At 38.8% G+C, this 23466-nt stretch overlaps 2 protein-coding genes across 2 annotated transcripts; one reads left to right on the top strand and one right to left on the bottom strand.

Moving 5' to 3' along the window:
- Nucleotides 1–3683: 3683 nt before the first annotated feature.
- On the bottom strand, nucleotides 3684–5200 carry LOC134652827 (dynein regulatory complex subunit 2-like). Its single transcript, XM_063508008.1, has one exon. The coding sequence runs from the start codon at nucleotides 5124–5126 to the stop codon at nucleotides 3720–3722; it is 1407 nt and encodes a 468-aa protein (XP_063364078.1). The 5' UTR covers nucleotides 5127–5200; the 3' UTR covers nucleotides 3684–3719.
- Nucleotides 5201–12419: 7219 nt separating this feature from the next.
- Nucleotides 12420–22154, top strand: LOC134652679 (probable ATP-dependent DNA helicase HFM1). The gene is made up of 10 exons (XM_063507842.1): nucleotides 12420–12565; nucleotides 13229–13413; nucleotides 13702–13799; nucleotides 13896–14128; nucleotides 14632–14867; nucleotides 15266–15372; nucleotides 15521–17296; nucleotides 18311–18494; nucleotides 18816–19234; nucleotides 22114–22154. Exons 1-10 carry the CDS (start codon nucleotides 12440–12442, stop codon nucleotides 22152–22154), a joined length of 3405 nt encoding a protein of 1134 aa, XP_063363912.1. The 5' UTR covers nucleotides 12420–12439.
- The last annotated feature ends 1312 nt before the right edge of the window (nucleotides 22155–23466 follow it).

Here is a 23466-nt window from a genome sequence, read left to right as displayed (position 1 = left end):
ATCGGCGCGATCGATCATCAATTGTAATTTTATTGTTCAAGCCTTAATCTACCCGCTATTCCCATAATGGCATCTTTTAACTATGCTATTTAATTTATTCACGCTAGAGATAGAGACAGAGAATAAATAAAGACACTAATATGCTTAGTTTTCAGAGATGCCTCGAATTCATTAGCTGTTTCATTTATTTACTTTTCATCTCGTGATCTCAAATTGAGCTTTGAGATCCTCAAACTAGCTTGCTATATTGCTAGAAAACAGTGAACAAAACTACATTTTGCTCACTGTTGTAGTAACTAACGACCGGTCTGGCCTAGTGGATAGTGACCCTGCCTGTGAAGCAGCGGTCCTGGGTTCGAATCCCAGTAAGGGCATTTATTTGTGTGATGAGCACAGATATTTGTTCCTGATGAGTCATGGTTGTTTTCTATGTAATTAAGTATTTGTATATTATATCTATCGTTGTCTGAGTACCCACAACACAAGCCTTCTTGAGCTTACCGTGGGGCTTAGTCAATTTGTGTAAAAATGTCCATTAATATTTATTTATTTGTTTAATTAAAAGTAACTTTACAAAGGCTAATCTATGCATCTAAATATATTTAATCTAACACAATTATTGTATAATTTAAAAATAAAAAGATGATTTGGTTTGTTTCTTATTAAATATTATAGTTACCATTATTTAACCGCATTCTTTTAGATTATTCCATATTTTGTACGTTTGTGACACATGTGGTGACCCGTGTGGTGACACGTGAGACTAAAGTGGTAGGTACCGGGAATCACTTTATCGGTTGTTGTTATTTGGCAGAGGTGTTCAGCAGCGGACACTATTCGGCTGACATGATGATTAGTTGAAGTCATTATTATTTCCTCGTCTTTGATTTACCTACAATATGAGACAATCGTGATGAGACCGTGTTGGAAAGAGGTATTTGCTAAATGTCAGATATCTATTCAATAATCGTTTGAATATAGTTAACGCTTGTTCGCGAGTTATTTAATTTAACCTCAATAAGGGCATGGAAATACTGATAATTTGTGTCACTCATGACGATCATTGTAAAATTTTGTTACCAAGGCGAACCAGTGAGTGGAAAAGTTGCACCCTAATAAAGATGATGATGATGACACATGTTAAATTTTATATCAAAATCGAGTCATAATCACAATAAATTGGACACTTAAAAATACTTATATGGAAATCATAATAAAATACAAGACCTCTAATTTTTGTTAACTTACAAAAAGGAAAAAATCATGGTATCATTCGATTTACATTTTATAAAAAAAATATTATATAGCAACTATAATATACTTACCTTACCTTTAAAATAATATTATAATAATTAACAAGAACCTGCATAAATTACAGTGGCAAATTATCATAATAATTATTTTCAATGTGTTTTAGCTTATTCAAACTCATAATCGTTTTATGGCTTTCAGTGGCTTAATATGTGGCATAATTGTGCATATTTTAATCATAAAATGATGGCCGTAATACTTATATAGTTTTGCTCTCAAGAGTCTCAAGTCCCTGTAGGCACAGAGCGAGTAAAAAGAAAATACAACCTCGATGTAAAGTATAGGTCATTTACGTCATTGTACAGTCGCCCTCAGATATATCGGAGCGGTTTGCTCATAAATATCTAAACACGCTTCTATTGTCAAGAGTGTCAAGACGTTAGAGTGAGTGTTCAGATGTTTTTGAACTCCTCGGGCGCTCCCATATATCTGATGGCAGCGGTATGTCTTATCCCAAATTATATAGCTACAAGTCGGTAATTTTAAGGCCACCCCAAACTAGCGTCTTGAGCGTCGGTGTCTAGTCTAGTCAGCGCTATTGAAAATGGCGTCGCGGTGCATGTTGCCCCAATGTTGCGTCCAGCAGCAGCCATAGAATTGACTAGACGCCGACGACGCTCGGGAGACGCTGGTGTGTGATGGCGCTTATGATGACCAAAACCCATTACTAACGTTGCAATTCATTAAAAATCAGGGTTGCTACCAACTTCACCTTGCCATTTTAATCTTGTGAAGCCTGCGTCTACTTTAGGCTCTGTAGGTATTTATTTTAACTCTATTGGTCATAGAAGTCGCTAACGTTTATTACCGTAACCACAAGTTCATGGGTGTGAGTCCCATCGCTTACCGAGAGTATGTACAAGCAGACTGATGCAAACCAGCATTATGTGCGCTCCTTAATTCGTAGGTATGGTCGAAGATTTTAATTTATGAGTTTTATGACCCATTTCGTACCTTGTCAAAGTCGCTAGAGACCTCATACTATTGTCACTTTGACCAGTATTAAGGTACAAAATGGGTCCCAATTTAAATCTTTGACTGAAGGTGCATTGAAACATAAAAGTCAAATCAAAGTCGTACATTTTTACAGCGCGCTTGAAACGCTGTCTTCATACCACTAATTTGCTTCAGAAATACTTTTACACGCTACTGCAACGCTCATAAAGGGGTCCCTTTGTTTTCCATAAAGTTTTAAGTCATAATGTCACCAAAATGTAATGTAATGTAATGTGTAATGTGTGTAATGTGTGTAATGTAATGTGTAATGTCATAAAACTGAAACCGTTAACATTTCAGGATTTTCTTAAGGTTATCCTATAGATAGTTTAGGTTAGGTTAGGTTTGTTTTATGGGAATCCTGAAAAGTGACGCGTTTCCGAACCAAATTAATTATGATATGACTAACGAAAATTCGGGCAAACAATATATTATGACTTAAAACTTTTTGGGAAATAATAGAGACCCCTCATAAAGGCATCTTGCTAGTGTATGTATGTAAAGGTAAACTGTGTGTGTCAACTAGTGTATAAGTAGATATTTTAGACCCTGGCTTTCCTGAATACTAAGCCCGCTTGCTCTCGCGTATGCGAAGAGAATACTCGACAGAAGTGGGTAAGGTCAAAGTTGCATCGTTTGCGCCTCTCGAGGGTTTCGTACCGTTGCGACATGCGAAAACAAACCTAACGTGAAACCTAGCTTATTATACAATATACATCGTGAGCTGACAAATTTTAAAATATTTCTGAGCCATTTCGGTTGTACCTTTGTACATGACACTTTTTTAATAAATTTTGGGTGTTTTTTATGTTATTTCTACTTAAAATCACGAGCTCTTTCGATCAAATTTAAGTATCATAAAATTCATAAAAGGAAAAAATATCGCAAGATATTTATCACTTTTTTGTTACCATTTTAGTAGACTTATATGACGGTAGCGATACGAAAGGATGTAAACAACATCATGGCACACTTTGTTCTCCCATTAGGATTGAAAGAGCTTGTGGTTCAGGGAAGAAAATAAATAATATAAAAATTTGTAAAGAAAAAGTGGTTAGAACTTTAAATAAAATTGCCCAAGTGTTTGTGGCTTTTTGAGAAATTGTTTTTTGTTATCGATAATTTTTATACCTCCAAGGCAACGTCGCAAGCTAAGAATTACAATGATATGTTTATACAGAAATGCGTATTATTTGTAAAATCAGTCTGCAAGCTGCGAAACTTTAATTTGTAAGTAATTAATTAAATTAAACTACTAAATTAAAATCAATCGGGTGCCTCAGACTCACGGTGTGTGAATCCAGCGCTGTGTCATCAGCAAAGCCGGAATAACAATAACAATGCTCATGAGAGAATCGTGACCAATAACACGAACACATTGTTAACGGCAGATTTATTCAATAAAAATATAATCATTTAAATTGGGCATTATATTTCATTATTTTAACCGCTTCCAACACTCCTTCAACCGCATTTGGATGAAACACATCCTTTTTCTGATTATTTCTATTAGTAAGACATTCTCCTGCCTTCGGTTCAATATTCTGTCTCTTAAGACTCTTCAACTTCTTCTCAAACATGTAGTTCTCATGTAGCAATAATTCTCTCTCGCGCATTAAGGCGCGTTTAGTCATTTCAGCTTTGGCTACGCGCTGCCACATTCTCGTCATGCCGCATGTAGTAGAAATAGCATTCATTACCAGTGAATCATCTGAATGTTGCTTGCGAACTGTCTGTGTCGGGGAATGAGGTCGCTCCGTTCCGTAAGGAAGAACCTTTTCTCGTTGCGTCTCGAATTTTCTACATAGAGCTGCCATGCGTAGAATTTTTTCGCCTTTCTTATGAGCTTTGTTAAGCCATTCTAAAGTACTGTCTGAAGCGCTTACCAATACTGATAAGAGATTAGTGTCCAGATTAACTCCATTCAGCATACGCTGCTTCAGCTTATGGCAGGCGGCACGGTGCCTGTCACGCCTGTCTCTAAACACAGCTTGCTTCGTCCCTGATTCATATGCCGCTAACTCCGTACGCAGGCGCTTCAACATACCATCACTATTGGCTATCCTCTTACCTTGGGATGCTATCACATCAGCCATTTTATTTTCTTTGCGACGTAATTTCCGAACTCGCTTCTGATTATCAGCAGTTTCACTTACATATGCTTTCAGCACTGCCTTGTAAGCATCCCACATATTATTGTAATTGTTTTCTAAGTACGAACGTAAATTTTCTCTGACGTCAGCGAACTTTGTGCGCTCCTCGTCTTCTTTTACTAAATTCTCCCCACGTTTCGTCCACACTTGGGTGTCAGTCTCTTTATGAGCAGTATATAACAAAAGCTGCAAATGTGTTTCAGCGGTGTTGTGATCTTTCATGATATCATCTGCCTCCTGCTCACCACTTTTTAGCAAACTCGCCGTATTTAGGTTATTTTGCTTGGTCATCTCCTCCAACTCGGTTAAGAATTTGTTGATCATAGTGTCTATAGTATCACAGAAGCTAGATATTGTGCGTTGAAACTGATCATCAGCTACGTTCATTAAATTCATAATATGTGATACTTGATGGTCTTTTTTATCGTAAGCTCGTTCAAACGTGCGCCACATGATTTCCATCTCTTTCCGGAACTCTGGTTCTTTGATCTTGGCCATGAGTGCTCTATACTGTCGATCCAAGGCATCTTTGTTCTTCAATTGTAATGATATTTCGCGCTGAAGTTCGAGTCTTTTCAATTGCCTGCGCTTTTCGGCCTCTGCCGCAAGTTTGGCTAGCTTCTGGGCTTCTTTTTTAGCCTTCTTCTCTTCTGGTGTCATACCCATTTTGATTTAGGTATAAAAAATGCACTACAAAATTCGGTTTGCCTCAACAAAATAGTAAAAGTTTAATTTGACAAATATTACATTCGCTTGTCAGTTATAATTTTAAATGAAATGTCAACTAAATTGAAGAAGGTTAAATAATAAATGAATTGAAAAATATAGGTGATGACGATGACTTTTCTTGTGGGAGTTGTAGGTTTCGCCACGCTGTATAAAAAAGCGTATCATCGTTATTGTTGATATTGAAACGTTTTAATACTCGTAAACTTTAATTCTTTTTTCACAGCCCCGTTACCAAGCACTCGTGGGCGGCAGCGAGCCCCTACAAAGTTACCTCCACAAGCGCTTAGCAGAAAACCTGAACAGCGAAGCTGCACTTGGCACAGTCACAGACGTAGCCCAATGTGTAGAGTGGCTCCGCTCCACTTTCCTGTACGTCAGGGCAGCCAAAGATCCGAAGAGATACCTGGGATTGCCACCGGCTGCCCCGCAGCAACTAATTTTGAAGAAAATTGAAGGTATAAACTTTAAATTATGTACTTTAGATAGATAACCTGAACAGCGAAGCTGCACTTGGCACAGTCACAGACGTAGCCCAGTGTGTAGAGTGGCTCCGCTCCACTTTCCTGTACGTCAGGGCAGCCAAAGATCCGAAGAGATACCTGGGATTGCCACCGGCTGCCCCGCAGCAACTAATTTTGAAGAAAATTGAAGGTATAAACTTTAAATTATGTACTTTAGATAGATAACCTGAACAGCGAAGCTGCACTTGGCACAGTCACAGACGTAGCCCAGTGTGTAGAGTGGCTCCGCTCCACTTTCCTGTACGTCAGGGCAGCCAAAGATCCGAAGAGATACCTGGGATTGCCACCGGCTGCCCCGCAGCAACTTATTTTGAAGAAAATTGAAGGTATAAACTTTAAATTATGTACTTTAGATAGATAACCTGAACAGCGAAGCTGCACTTGGCACAGTCACAGACGTAGCCCAGTGTGTAGAGTGGCTCCGCTCCACTTTCCTGTACGTCAGGGCAGCCAAAGATCCGAAGAGATACCTGGGATTGCCACCGGCTGCCCCGCAGCAACTTATTTTGAAGAAAATTGAAGGTATAAACTTTAAATTATGTACTTTAGATAGAGAACCTGAACAGCGAAGCTGCACTTGGCACAGTCACAGACGTAGCCCAGTGTGTAGAGTGGCTCCGCTCCACTTTCCTGTACGTCAGGGCAGCCAAAGATCCGAAGAGATACCTGGGATTGCCACCGGCTGCCCCGCAGCAACTTATTTTGAAGAAAATTGAAGGTATAAACTTTAAATTATGTACTTTAGATAGAGAACCTGAACAGCGAAGCTGCACTTGGCACAGTCACAGACGTAGCCCAGTGTGTAGAGTGGCTCCGCTCCACTTTCCTGTACGTCAGGGCAGCCAAAGATCCGAAGAGATACCTGGGATTGCCACCGGCTGCCCCGCAGCAACTTATTTTGAAGAAAATTGAAGGTATCTTTAAATTACTTTAGATAGACAACCTGAACAGCGAAGCTGCCCTGGGCACTGTCACAGACGTAGCCCAGTGTGTAGAGTGGCTCCGCTCCACTTTCCTATACGTCAGAGCAGCCAAAGATCCGAAGAGATACCTGGGATTGCCACCGGCTGCCCCGCAGCAACTTATTTTGAAGAAAATTGAAGGTATCTTTAAATTACTTTAGATAGAGAACCTGAACAGCGAAGCTGCCCTGGGCACTGTCACAGACGTAGCCCAGTGTGTAGAGTGGCTCCGCTCCACTTTCCTGTACGTCAGGGCAGCCAAAGATCCGAAGAGATACCTGGGATTGCCACCGGCTGCCCCGCAGCAACTTATTTTGAAGAAAATTGAAGGTATAAACTTTAAGTTACTTTGGATAGGTGCCTTATAATAGAGAACCTGAAAAGCGAAGCAGCACTAAGCACTGTCACAGATATAAATGTAAAGCCTGACCAGTAATATATGATCATTGTCAAGAGGGCGCTGTTATTCTCATGTATAGGGTGACAGTTCAGTATAGTATGAAAAAATTCGTTCCAGTGAAATTCCGCAACATGGCGCGTGATCATATATTCCTGGTCAGGCATTAGCCCACGCAGGGTGTGGAGTGGCTGTGTATACGTCAGAGTGGCTAAAAATTCGAATAAGTACTTGGGGTTACGGACCGCACATGATGTGGCTGCTGTCGGTTCACATTGATTTACTCGTAATAGGTTTAGCCAAGTAAAAGAGTTCAACGCGCCCTAAACACGCCGTTACATAATTATCAATATCTTATAAAAACTCAATACATATAGAAACTCAAAAATGCGCGTTTTCCCAGAGATTTTTCGCTCCCGAAAACTCCCATATAGTAAATTTCATCGAAATCATTAGAGCCGTTTCCGAGATCCCCGAAATATAATTATAATATAAATAAATAAACAAGATTTGCTCGTTTAAAGGTATTATATAGATTATAGATAGATATCATATCATATCATTTATTCAGTAATAGTCATACATTGTCTTTTCTTATGTACAATTCACTTAGTGAGCTAAGGATAATATTATTAGGTACCTATAGAAATTAGAAATAACATGACAGTATACCAACATGACAGTCGTCATAGGTGAAATAAATAAACGTGATTAAACAGCAGTGAACTTTTGGAGTCTAATTGGCATGATTGTGTTGATTTCAGAAACGACAGGATAATCACGGCTATTAAATGAAAGATATGCGAGATTAGCAGTTATAACAGCTTGTTCACTTGACACTATTGTGATGAAATTTATTAAGACCAATAATTACCTACTTAAATAACTATAGGCATATTCAGAATGGCGAAATATGATAGCAATTTGATTACAATATCAAACCGGCGTATTTGATTTCATATAATTGTAGCTTAAAGCGATCGATATTTTCTATTGTATTGTGGCATAATCGACCAAGAATCGACCTAATCGCCTATTCAGATAGTAATTTCGTGTTATCCACACAGTTATGGATATTATCCGTCACCTCTCAGCAGTGATATTTCTGGTTTGATAACAAGAAATTGCTATCTGAATAGGCAATTAGATCGATTCTTGACCTAGTCACACAATAATAAGTTTATTTTGTCTTGTGCTGAGGGTATTTAATAACATCTAAGTTATAAATAAATATTATGAAATTGATGAAGCTTTGTAATCAATGAATAGAATAACTTAAGTGTATCCGGTATGCGAGTCAATTAAATTGATTATTTATTATTTTTATTGATTTAATTGCTTTTAATAAGAGTAAACAATTGCAAAGAGCAACCTTGTAACAAACAATTAGTAATTTAAATTGCTATGGTTTTTTTTTCTTATACTTAGTCATTTTATAAACACTAACAGTCATGTTTTTTTTTTTTTTCATTTCTATGTCAGGTTAAATTGCCAGTAACTTGACCCCATAGCTTAATTTGCGAAGCAAAAATAATACAACTACGAGGCAAAAAAATATTTAGACAACGTTTGAAAAAGTATAAGCTTTATTTTATGGTGACCCGAAAATAAAATTAATACCGTAAAATGGGGTGAGTAGGGTTCGCGGGAATAGTTGGGTTATGAATGGGGAGAGAAGGGTGAGAGGAACTTTCGGGGGAGGTGTAATGTGGTAAATGTCCACTTTTAGTGTTTAGTAGTAACGCTTTGGTTTACTGCGACATAAACGCATATTGCTTGTGTCAGCGCAACCTAACGTGTATAAAACAATAGGCATTTAGAGAATAAACGTTCAGAATGTTCTTATACTAGTACACATAAGGTGTTTGACTTCCACTAACTCCCATCACCTGCTCGAAACCATATATACAACAGTACTATCTTGTCATCTGAGTTTGGAGTTCTTTGCGTAAGGCATGTGGTATCCTGTAAGGTTTTACGTATACTGGGCTGGCATTTTCTTTTAAGTTAATTTTGTGCTCCAGCAAGTTTGTTGTAGTAAGCTTGTCGCCTGGCAGATGGAAAACATCTGCGTATTTTGCGCAAATTTGTTCTATACTTAACTGTTCCTCTGTGTTTAAATAAGTGTGTAAATTTAAAAGATCTAATAAGGTTTTTACTCTACTGACGCTAATTTTCCTTGAGTCAAAATTGCAAATATCAAAATTACATAATCTGTTTACTTTTAACTTTGATAAATCTAAAGTAACTGGCTTATCAGTCGTATTCAATATCCGTACGATTGCGATTTGCGAGCCGGGATAACCCTGGACAACGCTCTTCTTTCTTCGTTTCTTCTTAATTTGATTTTTGTTTCTTGGTCATCTTTTCTTTCTTCTTTTTGGTATACCGGACGGTTGCGACTTGCGTGGAAAGGTTATTTCTTGAGAATGCGCGGGACGTTTCGTTTCTTGAAATGCGTGAGGAAGGTTCTTCGAATTAAGTCTTCATTAGGGTAATCTTCTTGTCTTGATTTCTGTCTTCATTCTCGTATGCAGTGCGCCGTGGTATTCTTCACTTTCCTGGTCCTCTTCTGGTATGGGTCGCCATCAGATGACAAGATAGTACTGTTGTATATATGGTTTCGAGCAGGTGATGGGAGTTAGTGGAAGTCAAACACCTTATGTGTACTAGTATAAGAACATTCTGAACGTTTATTCTCTAAATGCCTATTGTTTTATACACGTTAGGTTGCGCTGACACAAGCAATATGCGTTTATGTCGCAGTAAACCAAAGCGTTACTACTAAACACTAAAAGTGGACATTTACCACATTACAAGGGATGAAAGGGGGGTGCGATGGGATTTTAAGGCTACTGCTACAAAAATAACGTATTCCAATTTAAAATGGAGCTATAGTAATACTCATAATAAAAAAAAACAATCCAACAATCTTCTAAAATCACCTTTGTATGAAATTCCATCTCACCCCAATTACGAGGGACTACGGGGTGAGGTGGGATTTCCTGTTTATCGTCAAAGTAGAAAAAGGGGCAAGCTATGGTAGCGCCATCTATGCTAACCTTTGACAGTTGCCAACCCCATTATGAACGTCTCAATTGATATGATGAACTATTATACTAACTATTACCAGTTCGAAATCCGCTCCAGTTTATTGCAAACATACATACATACCTGGCGAAGTTCCGGCTCGTGATGGATGGCGACGCATCCTTAGGAATCTTAGCATTTGTCGAAGGAGCAGGCTCATTCCAATTCCAATCGCTTAGCGATGACGGGCTCTGACGAACCAAGGCCTAGCCAAGTGACATTCATTTATAGAACCCCATCCCTATACGAGACATTGCCACATTTAGATGGTTGGCAGTCCTCAACTGTGCGCTTCTCCAGAAACTTCCTGCCTCGCACCAATACGACTTTCAAAGCTCCAAGAAAACAGCGTACCCAATCATTCCTTCTTAAAGATTGGCAAAGCACTTGCAACCCCACTGGTGTTGTCGTTTCTTATGCTGCATGGAAATGATCATATAGCTTTTCGCGCTATCTGTCCCAATAAAATGTTACGCTTGACTACGATAAGGATATTGCTAGAGCGTTTCAGCTGTCAATCCTGTATACTTACCTATTACCTATACCCCTCAGTCAAGCCAGTATAGGTACACGTACACAGATGTACCCTCGGTCCGGTCCACTTCCTTACTAACCCCCTAGACTCGCTAGGGTTGCCCAAAATTGCTAATCATGTAAATCGGAAAGCATGATACCTAATAATATACCTACTAGAGATCAACTTACACTAGTTGTTAGTCTGAGAAAACCTGCCCGAGCTCCCAGATATGGGAATATACTCGTACCTACGGGTCGATGTATACACACGCGATGCCGACGTCGACGTAAGTGATGGCTGACATGCGATTTTGTCGACTATAACGGATTTGTTCCAGCTTTCTAACTGATCATCGAAATAATGTAGGTATGATTTGGTTTTGTCCATGCCAGTATATCTTTATACCTAGGTGATTATTTTGATTAGAATAAGGTTTGAGGTATTTTTTATTAGATAACTATTTCAAATGGTCGTACACAACTAGCGATGTCATGTTTTACCAGACATGTCTATTTTAACAAATTTACATTGTGCCATATCCGTGAAGCATCGTTAAGCATTCGATCGACATATTAATTTAATGGAATAATCAGACGACATCAATCGCTGCGTGTTTACCATTTGCGGCATATACCTTGTTATGGCCTGCCCTTTACGTTGAGGTATTTCTGCTACTCTATTCACTAGTCATTTTGTCTGTACCTGATTCTAGTCAGCCATGTGACGGAAATGGCTATGCCACATATTTTGACTAAGTTATAGACTATAGAGTTTGTGAATTTAGGGCTTGCAGAGTTAGAAGCTTGGCTCTACATGAAATCTGATAACTTTTTAACAGTGCGAGCTATATTGTCCCATCTTGGCAACATTTTACATGAAAATGTTTTTGGTGGGATACATATTACGTTTATCAGTTCGTTGATTACGAGGTGCGACTTGCCCTGACAACGCTTACTTCGAGTCCATAACCAATCTCCCTTCTCTATGAGGACCTATAATCACAAATACTTATGTTCCGTCGGAAAGTAACCAAAATTTCGAAATTTTCGCTTGGAAAACTTTCGATTTTTCATGGAAATCGAAATTTTCTATTTTCAAAATGAGTCTCTTGTTTCCTGTCAATGTTGTCTTAAATTTCTGAGAACCTTTCATCTTTTTGGAAACTTTTCGCAACTTGCACTATGTGTAATCGCAGATCTGGCTGGTATGGTTGACCTGACGCGTTTCCTTAAGCTTTATGAATAATCTAGAAGACGCTACCATAATGAGGCTTAGCTTTTAATAGTTTATAAATAATGCTGATCATCTTCGCTATATTCTAGGTCGCAATACTAACGTAATGCTGGGTATTTTTCCTTATTAGTCATGTTAGAATTGACTCTTGACTCTTAGGTGTGTTTGTATGATTAGTCAAAGGGCTAGGCGGGGGCTAAATACAGTGGGTCTAATTTAGCTTGCAATATTTGACCAGCACAAACATATTACAAATATTGTATGTTAAATAAAAGCTCTTGTAAAGATGCGGCAATTTAAACGAAACCGGCCAAAAACTATGCGAGTTGTTTGAATCGGAAAGATAGTAAAAAAAAAACAAACAGAGATAGTTTACCTATTAGTTAAGCAAAATGGTTTACAAATAAAAATGTAATAGCGCGTGACCTGACGCGCTGAGAAGTCTATATGGTTTGAACTAGATTTAAACCCGCAACCTTCGGTTTTCTGTTATAATATCCCTGCTTGTTACAGAACTATGCGTGAAAGCCATGAACAGTTTGGCGAGCTCGGGCCTGATAACTATGGATGATGCCAGCTGCATAGAATCCACAGAAGCTGGCCGCTTGATGTCCCTGTTTTATATGGACGTGGAAACCATGAAGAACATTATGAAGGTAGGTATTTGACAGCGCGTTTTTTTGTGTATGAGACACGGTAGGCTCCAATAATTTTAGCACACGCAGCCGGTGTGCGCTGGCCTTTATTCGAGCGATAGAGAGGCCGATGACGTGATTTCGATATTGGCGTCTCGCGGTAGGGCACTCCGTAAATAAACCGCCTTGATGCACCTATGTCATATCATATTATTTATTGGTAAATAAGTTTAAGCAAAAATTTCATTTTTGGTACAAGCTTTTATCGCCGACTGTACTTTTCTTACGACAGACAACTAATACTCATCGAGACAATTTTAAAAACCCCTAACACAATTAGGTTGCGTTGCGTTGTTTCATCACAGAGTTCCTATGGCCACCTCCTGAGATCATCAGATCAGCTCGATGGTACCATAATATTGCATTGTCACCCGACTTACATGTGTATGCAAAATTTCAGCTCAATCGGAAACCGGGAAGTGGATCAAATTTAACTTGCAAGATTCCATTACATAGTTACATACAGATCGACCTAATAAAAGCGTGTTAAAAATTATGCGTGTAAACTTGTCAAAAAAAACGGTTTAAGGCATATTATGTATAAGTTACTCTATAGTATACGATGAGTGCTAGTGCTACTCTCTAGCGGCATAACATTACAGTAATACCCCCTATTCCCTACAGATCAAAGGGTCAGAAACACTCGAACGCCTGTTGTGTATCGTCTGCGAAAGCCACGAACTGGCGGACATGCATCTCCGCGTAGACGAGCGGAGGTGCCTTAATCTACTAAACAGGAACAACAAGGCAGCAACAATCAGATTCCCAATGAAGGGAAAAATAAGTACTAGACAAATGAAGCTGAATTGGTAAGTACTTTAGACATTGAAATAGATTTAGTATTTGATCTGACTAAAGGAAAAGTGTCCACACCCTCCAGTGGCTAGTGGCTATTCGAACAGGAGTCTTCAGCTTAGGCGCCTAAAGTCCTCTAGGCTACCTTTACGGCGGTATCTGTCCCAATTTCTCGAGTATAATGCAATTATAGAAAGACTAGGTACATTTCGCCAAAGTCAATATTTTGATTTGTAGATGTTGAAAGTTATGATTAACTCTTCTTTTTGCCTGTAATAATAAATACCTGTAAATAATTGCAGCATCATCCAGGCTACTTTAGGATGTCTGCCCATCCCCGAACCAGCATTGAACCAAGAAGCTCTAAAAGTCATGAGAACGGCATCCAGGGTCTGCAAATGTTAGTACCTATTTTATTATTCACTCTCATAGATTTTCCTCTAGACTCTTCAATAATATTTGTGCCTTATCAATAAAAATCATTATAACTCCTCAGGTTTAGTGAAATACGTAACACGTCCAGAACTACCCCCACAACCTCAGACCTTCTCAGCCGTGTTGAACTCGATCGTCCTATCGAAATGTATCGAGGCACATCTATGGGAGAATTCTCCATACGTCAGCAAGCAGCTGAAAGGCATTGGGCCTACGTTCAGTACGCTACTAGCCAGTGCTGGGGTTACCAGCTTTATGGTGCTAGAGGAAAGTCACCCTAGGGACTTGGAAAGGGTAAGATCATCCTATAAGCTGAAAGACTGGTCACAACGGCTCGGCGCCCAGCGCTGCTGCCTTCATCAAGCAGTTCCTTGTTGACATAACATGACGTTCTCGAGATGTTAAACTACTACTTACTTGTACTTATAAACAATTTGTGTGTTTGGATTTGTGGGTTTGGATTTGGGTGTTTGTGTGTTTGGGTGTAGTATGAAAATAGATGGGAAGACGAAATAAAAAATATCGCTGGTCAAAACTGGATGCAAATAGCTCAAGATAGAGACGAGTGGAAAACTCTGGAGGAGGCATTCACCTGCGAAGACGGGGTTCTTGCCAAATATTAAAATACATTTAAAATATTAGAACTAACATTATTAAAATTATAAGTTAACTTTAGACTAATTCTAAAACACCAAACAACGTTAAAAATTCGCAAGAAATAAAAGGCTATTTTATTTATTTATTTATGAAAATACAAATATAGCATATAAAAAGTTGCTCAATGACATTATTTTCAGATAATGAACAAAGGCCCACCAGCCGGAAACCTAATACGAAAGCAAGTCAGCCTCCTACCGAAATATCAATTAACCGTAACACCAATCGACGCCCGATCAGTAACCGTTCAACTGATGCTGCTAAATCACAATCATCTGTCTGAGAACATGGATCAGCTTACTGCGGGGGACAGCCATAAGAGTTACTTGATCGTTGGGGATTCGGAAAATTATCTGTTGTTGCTGACTCAATTCACGTAAGTTTGTACTTTCTAAGATGTATATGTAGATACACATGATGTATATGTAGATGTGATGTGTGTGTGTAGATGTAGGTTTATGTGGCAAGACAAATTGGACAGCATCCATATTGCTGAACCACGTAAATCAGTCCGAGAACATGGAACGGCTTACTGCGGGAGATAGCCATAAAAGTTACCTGGACGTTGGAAACTCGGAGAACCAATACACTTAAGACTATATTTTCTATAAGATGAGAGTAACAACTTACTGCAAACTACTACAACTAAAGTCACAATAGTAGTTCCTACTGGTCGTTTGCGATAAGGAAAATTATCTGTTTTGCTGACTCTGTTTTTTTAACCATTCAGCTGATGTTGCTGAACCGTGCTCATCTGTATTTTGTTTATTTTAGTGATAAAGACTTCATAAGCGTCTATGATGGAACAATGAAATACGAAGTTACAAGAAAACTCCAAAGTGAACATAAAATATGGATCCACTGCGTGAGTTCTGTCATAGGTAAGAAATATTATATATACATTTATCATTTTTATCATTTATCAATTTTATTTATCATTTTTATTATTATTATTATAATATACATTTAAATTGCATTGATGTAAGTTAAATTTAACCCAATAATGGCTACACGTTTTTCTTACAATAGTTGGCATCGACGTGCAAGCTGATTATTTATTTCTTGATTTGGAACCGCAAGCACCACCTGAAATTGGCCATGCTCCTTGGTCTAATTCAAACACACCCAGGCCAAATATAACAACAAAGCAAACTGCCATCACAGATGTATACAAAGAACGAAAGCGAAAGAACGATTCTGACATTACGCAATGTAAAGAAAAAAAGAAACGTGAATATACTTTGACACAGAAACTGAAAGCACTAAAAGAGTCCTTTAGTAAAACTTCAAAGACGTTAAAAACGGATATAGATAAATCAGTAGAAATATCGAACAAAGTTATACATGACTTGCTGGATGGCAGAAATAGGCCCCCATTACCAGAGAATAACCAAGTAATCACTGAAGCGGCTGATGAATTTCCTGCAGTTGATCTCACAAAAGGCATTATAGATGTAATAGATGACTCAAATAATAGACCCCGATTTTCAGAAAACAGTCTCGTAGAGGAGTATCCAACTGTAGATCTCACTAAAAATGTAGCAGCCGACAAATTTGAAGAATTTACAAGTAATGATAACTATGACTACATAGATGATTTACAGATTGACAGTTTATTGAGCAAGATAGAATCTGAAATTTCAGCAAATGATCCTATCTCTAACAATATGCAATATAATAATGACCCCGATACTAATGTTTCAAAGCAGCCTAATGTGCATTTTAATGAGAGACCAATGCCAGAAGCTCAAAAAGTTGAACTCAAATATATAATAAGGAATATGAATAACACACAACGTTTGACAAATAAATCCAGCCGATGTGCTAGAGACATCAATAAACGTAAAAATTTAAAATCCAATTTCAGTGTCATAGATTTAATAGAAAAGAAAGCGAACACTGCCGATGACAACATTGAAAATCATTCTGACAAAAGCATTGATAGTGGATTTTCAGATGCAATTAAATCTCAAATAAATAAATTCTTACAGCGGGCACAAAATACAACTAAACCTAAAATACCAGTAATAGATGAACTGCTTGATAATTCAATGGCCGAAGATCTACCAGAAGTATTTGTCGACGGTAATAGAAAAGAAACTACTAACACTCCTTGCAGCAAAACAAACAACAAGATACAATGTAGCGTAATCAAAATACAGGTTAAAGATATGCCGCAAGACGATAAATATGAACAACCTAATGTAAATGATGAAAACTATGACATTGATGAAAATCTCGACTTGCCAGAAGTAAATTTAAAGATTGTACAATTTATAGAATCCAATCAATATGAACGAAAATATGATCAAACCTTCGAAGGTTTCGACAATAGAACTGTAGAATATGACAAAATGGATATGAGTGACAATCTACAAGAAACTAATAAGCCTGACGATAGGAATGATTTTAACGCAATATATCCAACTGTGCCGCTAAATACTAACTTAAAACAAAGGCCTATTACAAACCAACACCTTGCGCTTAATTTCAACACTACGAGAGATAACAGCATACCAGTCAATCCATTGCAAACAACGAAAATGAATGAATCAAAAGAAGAAAATGTTAATATAAACCCTGTGCTAACTTTAGAATTGAACCAATATGCAGAAAACCAAGCACATACTATTGGTTTAATTGAATCTGATGGAAAAAGTATTACATTTAACAAAATGGACATACAAGAAATCAAAACAAATGAGGAAAGAAAAGGTTACGATCAAGGCCTAGATATGATTACGCCGTTATGTACAAACTTGGCACTCAGTCCAGTAACACATCACAATACTCCTTCTAATAGACGTGAGTTTACATTAAATAGACAATTACAATTACCAACTGAGACATTGGAAACTATAACTAACCCAAAAGCTGAGGTTGGTTTGGCAGAAGTCAGTGACAAGATTTTGATGACTTGCGAACCCATAGGCCTTAATAATTCTGAGCAAAAGATTATAAATAGTAAACGAATGGATATACATGATATACAAGAAAGCAATACGCTTAGCCAGGGGATTGATTATGGCCAAACTCCACAGCTGATCCCTACTTGCAATGCATTTACACTTTCTAACGAGAGTCTGAAAAACATAGCACATGATGTTTCTAAAGTGAACTCGTTAGAAACGATTACCAAACCAAATAATACCAATAATGATCTGATACCATATAACTGCATTATTGGAACTATCGGGAAAAGCCATAGTCAACGACCAACCAAGCTGAAATCCTTAATACCGTATTCTGATTATCAAAACACATTTGGTCAAGATATCAATGATATGCTTGTTGACAAAATGATGAACCAAAATAATCATCAAAGTGGTCCATCAGACTATGGCGCAAATAGCGCCAATCTGGTTTCAACAGACCAAATGAGAGCTATAGATTCTAGTAACGATTTAGTAAGTCGATTTAATTTGAAACCTTTGAGGAATAACGAAAATTTGACGAGGAATATTAATCGTTCCTGCGATTTTTACAATGCCCCAAGTATAGGTAATAAAAATTCATGCCATTTGGATACAAAACAAGTTAAACAAGAAAAGCATCAGAATTCTAACGATCAAAAAGAAAGCTACTTTAAACGATTCTCTTACACTGCAACAAAAGTAGATGTCTGCACAAAGAAATATGCTCCCGACCACGAACTCCGAATTACAAGAAAACTAAAGTTAGATGTAGATGTAACAGAAATAATGAAACAGGGCAATACTAATCAGACCAATGAAGGTTATAAAGGAGACTCTTATAAAGGTCACGATGACATGAAACCAAAACAAAACAATGAAAATGTATGCAAAAACATCACTGCAGGAGATATGACTGATAAATATGAACAACCGAATGATGATGACGTCATAGTGATCAATAAACCTGATATAAATGAAAATAGTAATCCAAGAAAGAGTATACAAGAAAGTATCGAAGATAGATCGAAGTATTCAGCAACAAATAACAGTATCGGGACTATTTTACAAAAATACAGCAAAATATTAGTGTAAGTACAATTTGACAACCGTTATTTACGTAGGTACGTTATTCATGTAATTTTTGTTTGGGACTCTAACGCATAACTCTGCGTAAGGAGCGCCACTAGTACCTACAAACAGTAAACAAACCGCTTTATTGCATCAATGTAATATTTTTTTGTAATAAATTATCTGCGAAAATCTCAAAAATTGGTAACTGCAAGAATTATACTTATAAATTACTCTATGGTTTACGGTTTGTGCTAGTGCTGCACTCTGGCGGGAAAAAAACGCAGCAATACTTACTCCCTATTAGTTTAGTTTAAAGATAAAGTTTCTTTTTTTTTCAGCAAACCTGAAACATCTACACCATCTTTTAACAAGATTAATAAGAAAGCTGACACCACAAGCGCTAAAACGATTGAGCACACCATACCCAAATCCAGAAAACCGTTTAAAATCACCGATATTAATGGTGTAGAGATGCCTTTATCTCTCGATATAGCAAACACCAATAAACCAGTTGTTAGTAGTCAGATAGAACCTGTTGCAACAGCTAAAAGAATCAAACTTGAAACTAAAGAAAATATAGAATCGTATAAACCAGAAGATATTAATGTGACCCCTAAAACTAACTTCAATAATAAAACAGTTGACTACAATAAATCTTTCGAATCACCTGTTTCGGTCCACAGCTTAAAATTAGACTCAATAGAAGATATTAAGAACGAAAATATATTCAACCCAAAACAAGAAATGAAAGACGAAAGTATGTTTAATCCAAAATTATTATTACAATACTGTACTGAAAGTAATGAAGACACTGATATAATCGCTCCGCCAGCTGGTTTTAGTGATAATCCGCCTGTCTATTCCCCTATAGCTAGTCAAGAAATTAAAGAATTTTACACCTATAATGATCAAATGGAAAATATGGAAGATAACTTAAATAGCTCTCCATTAGAATCAGATTTGCAATCTCCTGCTAAAGAAATGGAAACATGGTGTTTATCAAAAGACGAGGAAACATATCAGTCGCCAATGCGATCGGCTCCTTGGGTCATTTCACAACGGGCACATACTAATTTAGGTGCAAGACGCGATAAGCTGTGCCAGTTCAAGTTTGTAAGGAAAAATACATATAGGCCTAAATGAAAATGATTTGAAAGATTTGAAATAAAAGTTCTTAAAACTATTTGCCTTTTCATTTTTAGAAATTGTCCGAAAATTTACTACGCCAAACTTCAAAAATCATAACTTGATTTAATATTAAGTACTTAGGTAACTATTTAAGCGACCCGTACGGGTAGTAAATAGTAATACAAAACCTTAACAATTATAATCTGTCCCAACCACAAGTACTTATCACTCTATTGATAAATGAAAACCGCATGAAATTTCGTTCAATAGTTTTTGAATTTATTGTAAACATATTTTATTGTAGACAGACCATATATATATTATACTACTCTTTGAGACAGACAGACGCGGCGGAATGTAATCGCATTTCGACTCCATCGAGACCAGGCGAGACGCACCTTATACAGCGTCAAACCAAATTGGCAGTAAATAAGAACACAAAAAACTATACTTATCCTTTTCTTTTGGGTGCTATAGTACTAGTGAAAGCAAAGTATGATTCTGTCTATGTTTAAAATGCGACAGTCCTTTGACAAACTTTATATAGATTTTAAGGCCCCAGTACACAATGGGTCATCGCCGGCCACTTTGAGGGCCCTCCACACTCGTGCGCGAATCGGGGCGCGAAGCCGCGAACGCGAGTGTGGCGTCGATTTCGCAGATTGTTCACGCCTTCGCGCATTGTTCCACATTTTTTGTCGGTTTTTCGGCCCGCGTCAAAGGAGCCGCGAAGCGCGAACTAGCAAGACTCCACATTACTCACTATTTTGGCTCATCAGTTGCAAGATTAATATTAATTATATTATATAAAGCGTCTATAATTTACGGTTTTAGAACAAAACAAAATGGAAAAATAGCCACAGCAAGTATAATGCCGTAGATAAATGACAGTTAAAGTCGATCAGCTGATGCTTTTCCGCCATCTTGGCGCGAACCAAACTGCGAATTCACTGTGAAATGTGCGAGTGTGGAGTCATAATTCAACGTCGCGATATATTCGCTTCGCGAAGTCGCGCCGCGATTCACGCGCATAGTCTGGAGGGGGCTCAAGGGACGCATTTATGCGTTAGAGGGAGCAAGTGATATTGCTATCTCATTCTACCGCATGGCTGCGTCCCTTGGAGTGGCCGGCGATGGCCCATTGTGTACTGGGGCCTTTACGGATAGAATGCAAATAGATTGCCGCTAGTACTGCAATAGTTGCAAAACAAGGTGCAAAATATTGTAAGCACAGAATAAATAATAGTACCTACTACCGTACAGAAAGGTCACTTCCTACAAAACCGAAATTTGACAGCGATTCAAAGGGTCTACCAAAGAGTAATATAATCTATGACATGAGAGACATGGTGCCTCTACAAAACAGACAAAGAAACTGGACACTTACCACCTGAGGTGTCTGCGGTCTATACTCAGGATCAGGTGGCAGGACCATATTCCCAACTTCGAGGTCCTGCGTCGTTCCGGAATGTATGGCATGGAGGCCATACTAATGCAGCGGCAGCTCAGATGGTGTGGGCACGTCCTTCGAATGGATGACCACCGCTTGCCTAAGGCTATCCTCTACTCTGAGTTGGCAGTGGGTAAGCGGAAGCACGGTGGTCAGCACTTGCGCTACAAGAACGTCCTCAAACGGCATCTGAGCGCTTGCGCCATCGACCCTGAGCGTTGGGAGGAGCTTGCTGGAAGAAGGTCATCTTGGCGTTCTACCATCCATAACGGTGTCAAAATGTTTGAGGATAACCGCCTCACAAGCCTAGACACAAAACGCCAGTCACGGAAAGAGAAACCTAAGCCCTCCTACGTGTACACGCTCAACGCAGCTGGCCAACTTTATTGTCACACGTGCAATAGAGTATTTAAGACCAAGTTCGGCCTGGCCAGCTACATAAGGGCTCACGCTAGACAATGTCCATGATGTTTATTTAGGGTCGCCGTCATCGAAAACGATGAGGAGGACTATACATATATATATATATAATCTATGAGTATAATATATAGGACAGGGCCTACCGCGAACCACGTTCGACGTGTTGCCTCTCTGTCGCACTTGTAAATTCGTACGTAAGTGTGACAGGGAGTCGACTCCACACTTGGAGGATATAATCAAACGGAGACGCCATGTCTGTAATTTTCTGTACAAAACAGTCTGCCGATTTTTGCGGGGGAGGGGAACGTCAAATGTATGCGTAACGTAAAAATAGCCATGTCAGATAAACGTCAGTCCATACATTGTGTATGACCGTTGGCCGCCTATTTTCGACAGAGGGGAAAGCCTGTTAATGGCTACTCCGTTTAGTTGTATCCTCCAAGACTCCACACTCGCGTTCGCGGCTTCGCGCCGCGATTCACGCACATAGTCTGGAGGGGGCTTCAGTGTGGGGGGGCCCTTAATCGCTTTTACAGACAGGCGTACCAGACCGCGTACGATTATCGTGACGTTTGTAGAGGCTATTATAGTCTGTGGTTGATTTGATTTATGTATTATCTTTATCTATGTATTTATAGATAATCTGTGCGGTGGAGTCGGTGGACTGGAGTCCGGTTAATGCTCAACCCAGGAATGTACAGCCCAATAATTGGCGTCCACTTTTATGGACGCGAATTATTGGGTTGTACATTATTGCCCTGTCCAAACAGTGGCTTCATATTATTGGCACGGACCAAGCTTGTACACCCTGATAACGCTCAACCCAATAATACACGACCCAATAATACGAATCCATTTAGTGAACGCCGAATATTGGTCGCATATTATTGGCCCGTACCGATAATGCTCGACCTGGGATTGCTCAACCCAGGAATGTACAGCCCAATAATTGGCGTCCACTTTTCGCTGCAAACCACAGACTATAAATATTTGACACATAGAGTGATATTCTAGGGCTGGGACGACGATTTTTAAGTTTACGATTCAATAATGTTGTCATGCGCAAAAAATAAAGCAAATACTGTACTGTTATTATGATGTATTATAGCTTGTCAACCAAATCTTGTCAGTAAAAAAAGGCGCGAAATTCAAATTTTCTATGGGACGTTATCCCTTCGCGCCTACATTTTTCAAATTTGCCGCCTTTTTCTACTGTCAAGATCTGGTTGACCAAGTATATAAATTATAGTTTGTCAAAGGACTGTCTCATTTCAAACATAGAGAGAATCATACTGTCTTTGTCTTACACTAGTACTAGCACCCAAAAGAAAAGGATGAGTATAGTTTATAGGATGAGAATTTATTTGTGGTAACACACTATCGCACCGCCCCCGACCTTGGTGCGTGGCACCCATAAGTGAGAGCGAGAAAGAGATATCTGTCTCTCGCTCTTATTTATGGGTGCGACGCACCAACGTCGCGTTGCGGTGCGGTGCGATAGTGTGTTATCACTTTTATATACTTACAATTTGGTTTGACCAACTATATATTTCTTTGTCATAAGCCCCCTCCACACTCATGCGCGAATCGAGGCGCGAAGCCGTGAACGCGAGTGCGGAGTCGATTTCGCAGTGTGTAGGGGGCCTAAGGTGGAAGTTGGTGGAAGGATATTATGGTCTTGTTACGGAGCTCCTGGATGTGGTGGTGCAATTTAGGAGGATGTCGTCGGCGTATTGCATGATTGTGGTTGCCATTTTGGTTGTTTTAAGCCCCCTCCAGACAATGTGCGTGAATCGCGGCGAGAAAACGCGAACGGGAGTGTGGAGGGGGCTTTAGAGGCGGTCCAGATTTTAAGGCCCCAGTACACAATGGGCCATCGCCGGCCACTCCAAGGGACGCAGCCATGCGGTAGAATGAGATAGCAATATCACTTGCTCCCTCTAACGCATAAATGCGTCCCTTGGAGTGGCCGGCGATGGCCCATTGTGTAC

This window comes from Cydia amplana, chromosome 12, assembly GCF_948474715.1.
Source record: "Cydia amplana chromosome 12, ilCydAmpl1.1, whole genome shotgun sequence".
NCBI classification, from domain to species: Eukaryota; Metazoa; Arthropoda; class Insecta; order Lepidoptera; family Tortricidae; genus Cydia; species Cydia amplana.
Note: the sequence above shows the minus strand (reverse complement) of the source record. Positions and strands in the feature narration are given on the sequence as shown.